Source organism: Cucurbita pepo, chromosome 11 (genome assembly GCF_057944985.1).
Source record: "Cucurbita pepo subsp. pepo isolate OVF chromosome 11, ASM5794498v1, whole genome shotgun sequence".
NCBI lineage: Eukaryota > Viridiplantae > Streptophyta > Magnoliopsida > Cucurbitales > Cucurbitaceae > Cucurbita > Cucurbita pepo.
The window spans coordinates 6,800,069-6,806,342 of NC_141808.1; the positions used below are offsets into that span (position 1 = coordinate 6,800,069).

Consider the following 6,274-nt stretch of genomic DNA (forward strand, 5'->3'; position numbering starts at 1 on the left):
AACATAAAAAAATAACCATGCCGATAGTAAGGTCACTTACCTGGATAGCTTAAGTCGTTGTCACAAATATATCTTTAATGAAAGCTCAATTCCGTCCTTTGAAATCCGAGTCAACCTATATGAGCTCATGACATCAGTTTCAAGTTTGAACTCTATAAAATTATTTCCCTAATTTACATTGGCCAATAGTAAAATTCTGATCTTTTCTGTTAGACAAAATTTAAAGAATCTCACTACCCTCTGATAAAAATTGTGATGTTTTCTATTACACAAAATTGTAAGTAGCTCACTGATGTCTGATATTTCCTTAAATACTGTTTAACAAATCTTTCCTTAATCTCCCTCTCTCTCTCTAATCTTTTTCATTCTGTAAATAGGTTTTAAAATTGAGGGTAGCTCACTGTCCTCTTATATTTCCTTATATTCTTAAATACTGTTTAACAAATCTTTCCTCAATCTCCCTTCCTCTCTCTCTAATCCTTTTCATTTTGTAAATAGGTTTTTCAATTGTGTAAACAGATGTTACTGAGCAATTTTAAGTACAGACTACGATCTTTTAGTTTATTGATTTGCCACCTAAAATTTTATTGAATCTAAGTTATAACCTTATCGTATAATTAAAATGCTAACAAAAATCTAATAATTGTATATGGGATCTGATTATTATAGACTGTTAAGATAGGAAACAAGATTTGATCCTAAATTAATTTCTTATCACCATAACTATAAAGGAAAAGAAGATCTGAGATAGGATTTTACCGTAATAACTGACAAAAATCTCTAAATCTGCAATCTACTGAAAGACATTGTACTTCTTTCAGATCTGACTATTGTTGTTTTTCTGTTTCTTTCTTTTTCTTTTGGCAGGTGGGATGGGTCGAGGAGAGATAATTGTGGGAAGGGACGAAAGGTTAGTGGAGAGGGGTGGGGAATGATTATTTTTTTTTTAATTCTAATTTTAATTAATTAATTAATATTATTATTTTAACTATTTTTTTTATAAAGTTTTTTTATTTATTTATTTCTTTATTTATTTTTTGGCTATTACATTATTTCTCTCTAAAAGAAACTTCCGTCCTCGAAAGTGTTTTAATCTTTGAATAACTCGGGTCCTTATTCTAAGAGTTCTTTGTTAAGTCTTCAAGTACCACTAAGCAAAAATTCTTAACAAGTATATCTTAATTCGTATGAGTGATAACATTTATTTGCATGCATAAAACTTTCATAAGCCTATCACTTTGTACAACCAACAAATGCCCCCTAAAGCAAATTACCCTCCGGGTTTTGGATTACAAAATCAATTGACATATGGTTCTCAACAAGCCACCACCCAAGGGGAAGGAACTAGCCAAGCTCAACACATACCAGAAACATTGCTTGAGAGCCTAATAAAGGAATATATGGCTAAAAATGATGCTGTGATACAAAGTCAACAAGCATCATTGCGAAATTTGGAAGTTCAAGTAGGTCAATTAGCAAATGAGTTACGAAATAGACCTCTTGGTAAGTTGCCAGCAGACACTGAAATGCCGAAAAGAGAGGGAATGGAAGAATGTCAAGCAATAGAGTTGAGAAGTGGGAAAGAAATACCCAGTAGAGGAGAAAAAATTAAAGAACACGGTGATAGTCGCTCTCAAGAAACTGCTAATACACAGCAGAGAAAGGAGAAAGCCGTTGTGCAAGAATAGCACAACAAAAATGATGCAGAAGCTACTGTATAGAAAGAACACAGCAGAAATTATGCAGAAATTGTGAAGCCTCCTAAAACACAAACATAAGTCAGCAGTGGACAAGAAAGCAAAATATACACACCAACACCTCCTTTTCCACAAAGAATAAAAAGAAAGAAGGAAGAAGCCCACTTTGAGAAGTTCATGGACATATTTAAGGAAATTCACATAAATATACCATTAGTTGAAGCTTTGAAGCAAATGCCAAATTATGTGAAATTCTTGAAGGATGTGCTCACCAATAGAAGAAAGTTTAAAGAATTCAAGGTGGTACCATTGAATGAACAGTGTAGTGCAATATTGAAAAACAAGATCCCGCTAAAGGAGAAAGACCCCGGTTCATTCACATTTTCAATATCAATAGGAGGGAAGAAGCTAGGTCGAGCATTATGTGATTTGGGATCAAGCATTAATCTATTGCCGCTGTCTATTTACAAAAAGTTAGGTATTGGTGAAGCTAGACCAACTACAGTCACTCTTCAACTAGCAGATCGATCTTTCACTTATCCCGAAGGAAAGATTGAGGATATCTTAATTCAAGTTGACAAATTCATATTTCCTGTAGATTTTATCATTTTAGATTATGAAGCCAATCATGATGTCCCAATTATCTTGGGGAGGCCATTTTTAAAGACCGGAAGAACATTAGTCGATGTCTACAAAGGAACCATCACGTTAAGAATTGGTGACCAAAAAGTTGAATTTAACATCAATGACAGCATGAATTATCCCGCAGTGACAAAAGAATGCTCAGCAGTGTATGAATTGACAGAACAACCAGCGACTGAGGAATGGGATGATGGGGAAAGCGGGCAGGAAGAAGACAGCAGCTGGAATGACAAAATAGAACAGTTAGCAGTTTTAGGTGAATTCAACAGAACTTTTGAGTCACTAGAATGTGAGGGAAGAAAGAGTTCACCGATGAGACCATCTATTGAGGAAGCGCCGCAGCTGGACTTGAAACCACTACCACCTAACCTTAAGTATGCTTATTTAGGTGACAAGAAGACACTACCCATCATCATCTCAGCGACACTATCTTCAACTCAAGAGGATATGCTCCTAGAAACATTGAAGAAGCACAAGGGGGCGATAGGTTGGACATTGGCGGATATAAAAGGAATTAGCCCTTCACTATGCATGCACAAAATACAATTGGAGGAAGGAAAAGTTAAGTCCATTTTGCAATAAAGACGATTAAATCCCATGATGAGGGAGGTTGTTAGAAAGGAGATTCTCAAATGGCTAGATGCTGGAATAATTTATCCAATTGCAAACAGCAGCTGAGTCAGTCCTATTCAATGTGTTCCGAAGAAAGGAGGGACAACAGTAATGGCAAATGAGAACAATGAGTTGATCTCCACTAGAATAGTGAATGGATGGAGAATTTGCATGGATTATAGAAGGCTAAACAAAGCGACATGTAAGGATCATTTTCCCTTACCATTCATTAATCAAATGCTTGATAGGCTTGCTGGAAAGTCACATTATTGCTTCTTGGATGGTTATTCGGGATATAATCAAATTACAATCAGTCAAGAAGAACAAGAGAAAACTACATTCACATGCCCATATGGAATTTTTGCCTTTAGATGAATGCCCTTTTGACTATGTAATGCTCCAGCGACATTTCAACGTTGCATGATGGCCATTTTTACAGATATGGTAGAAACATTTATGGAGATATTCATGGATGATTTTTTAGTTTATGGAGAATCTTTTGAGACTTGTTTGTGCAATTTAGGGAAAGTTCTACAAAGATGTGAAGAGAAGAATCTTGTAGTGAATTGGGAAAAATGTCATTTTATGGTCAATGAGGGAATAGTGTAAGGCCACAAGATCTCAAGAAGAGGAATAGAAGTTGATAAAGCCAAGATAGAAGCTATTGAAAGATTGAATTCACCTACGTCAGTTAAAGGTATAAGAAGCTTTTTGGGCCATGCAGGGTTTTATAGGAGGTTTATTAAAGATTTCTCCAAGATTGCAAAACCATTGTGTAGTTTGTTGGAGTCAAATAGAAAATTCGTTTTTGACAAACAATGCATGACTGCCTTCCAAGCATTAAAGACAGCGCTGACCACAGCTCCTATAATGTCAACACCCGATTGGAATTCACCATTTGAGTTGATGTATGATGCTAGTGGCCATGCTGTGGGGGCAATGTTAGGACAGAAAAAGGGGAAGGTACTTCATCCTATCTAATATGCCAACAAAACGTTGAATTAGGCTCAAGTGAATTATACAACCACTGAAAAAGAATTGTTGGCCGTAGTATTCGCTGTTGAAAAGTTCAGAGCTTATTTATTTGGAGCGAAGGTGAAAGTGTACACTGACCACGCAGCAATCAAGCACCTAATGATGAAACCGAATGCCAAGCCAAGATTAATTAGATGGATTCTACTGTTACTAGAGTTCGAGATAGAAATCGTGGACACGAAAGGAGCTAATAACCATGTAGCAGATCATTTATCTAGAATGGAGAACATAGAAGAAAAGGTCAATAGCAAAGAAATTGATGATGCGTTTCCGGATGAACAGCTGCTTGGGATAAACAGCAGTAGCAGAATGACAGCAACTCCATGGTATGCAAACATAGCAAATTTTTTGGCTTGTGCCATCATACCCGAAGAGAAAAATTATCAACAAAGGAAGAGGTTTTCCATGAATCCAAAAGATACATTTGGGATGAACCTTTTTTTTTTAAACAATGTGGAGACGACATAATGAAAAGATGCATTCTAGACAGTGAAATACCAACAATTCTTGAACAATGTCATGCATCTCCATATGGAGGTCATTTTGGAGGGCAAAGGACAGCAGCCAAGGTATTTCAATCGAGTTTCTATTGGCCAACAATTTTCAAAGATGCAAAAGAATTTTGCAAGGGTTGTGATCAATGTCAAAGGACGAGAAATATCAGTAAAAAAAATGAGCTACCTTTGAATTCAATTCTAGAAGTGGAACTTTTTGATGTATGGGGCATTGACTTTATGGGACCATTTCCGCCATCTTATGGGAACTTATATATTCTAGTGGCTGTCGACTATGTGTCCAAGTGGGTGGAAGCAATAGCTTGTCCATCCAACGATGGGAAGACGGTACTCAAGTTTTTAAAAAGAAACATATTCACTAGGTTTGGTGTACCAAGAGCATTAATCAGCGATGAGGGAACGTACTTTATGAACAGATTGATGAATAGGCTTTTAGAGAGATACAATGTAAAACATAGAGTGGTGACACCTTATCACCCACAAACCAATGGGCAAGCAGAGGTCTCCAACAGAGAAATTAAAAGTATTTTGGAAAAGGTGGTACAATCCAACAGGAAAGATTGGTCGGTGAAACTTGATGATGCATTATGGGCATACAGGACAGCCTTCAAAACCCCTTTAGGAATGTCTCCTTACAAGCTAGCTTTGGGAAGACATGTCATCTACCCCTGGAATTGGAACATAAAGCATTTTTGGCATTAAAGAAGTTAAATTTTGACTATACAACAGATGGAGACTTGATGTAACGACCCTAAATTTCCACATATCTAGAGTCGCCACTAACGTCTCATGCTCATCTCTAATGAAGAATAAAAATTTAAGAATGCTCATCTTTATTAGCGGAAAAATTTAAAACTTCAAAACATTGGAAAACACTGCCGAACTTACGTGTTTCAAACATCATGCTGAAGTTCAAAAAGATGAAAAAAAAAACGATTACAAATTAAATAATATAAATGAATGAAATGCAAACGCCCTATCCTAACCAACACTAGGAATTTTAAATATGCAACTATCCTATGCACGCGCCACAGTCTCTGATCACGATGCCACCGTTAACTGTACATGGGAGTCTTGCCTTTACCTGAAAAACAATATGGCACACGGTTTGAGTATTTCAAAGAAATACTCAGTAAGTGACCCCACTATAGGGGCCATGCTAATGCAAACACATGCAATCATGAATTAGTGACCTATCTCTAATCATCTTAGGGGTGGCCTCCAGTCTCGGACAAATTGGATGTGTAGTACTTCCCTACACACGACTCACACGTGAGAGTGTGAATCCCCAGGGTGCTCGCACACCCCTTGGACCCTCTGGTCAAGCTAATCTATAGCGACGTCCGGAGGTCAGCGGAACCTCATAGTGTCATGCGCCTCATGAACACCCTCATCTGTGTGCATTCGCACTTGTGCACATTCGCGCTCATCATAAGGTGCGTGTCCGCACTCATCATCTCTAGGGGAAGTAGCCCTATGCCCCTCTAAATCCATAGTAATATTTCTTCTGACACAACCCTCTAGTCTCATCTCTTTGTTACTCTAGGTAACACATGCTCGTGGATATTTATATTAATATCATTTTCACGTTCTTAAGGTTGTGTCCTATGTCGATCTAACGACATGATGTAATATGGCACTCATCATCATCTAGCATGCTCAATATGGAAACCATCATCATATTAAGGTAAACATCATGCAATCATCATACTCATCATATTGCCACAAAGTGCGTCAAACACTTTTTCCTACGTCGCTGGGGTTTGCTTCCTA

General features: G+C 37.2%; 1 protein-coding gene across 1 annotated transcript; it reads left to right on the forward strand.

Moving 5' to 3' along the window:
• The first annotated feature begins 1,826 nt into the window (after positions 1-1,826).
• LOC147790185 (uncharacterized) lies at positions 1,827-5,203 on the forward strand. The gene is given in 4 exon segments (XM_087128373.1): positions 1,827-2,782; positions 3,230-3,490; positions 4,061-4,116; positions 4,515-5,203. Coding segments are annotated over 4 exon segments (1,914 nt in total). The 5' UTR covers positions 1,827-1,874.
• Positions 5,204-6,274: the final 1,071 nt, after the last annotated feature.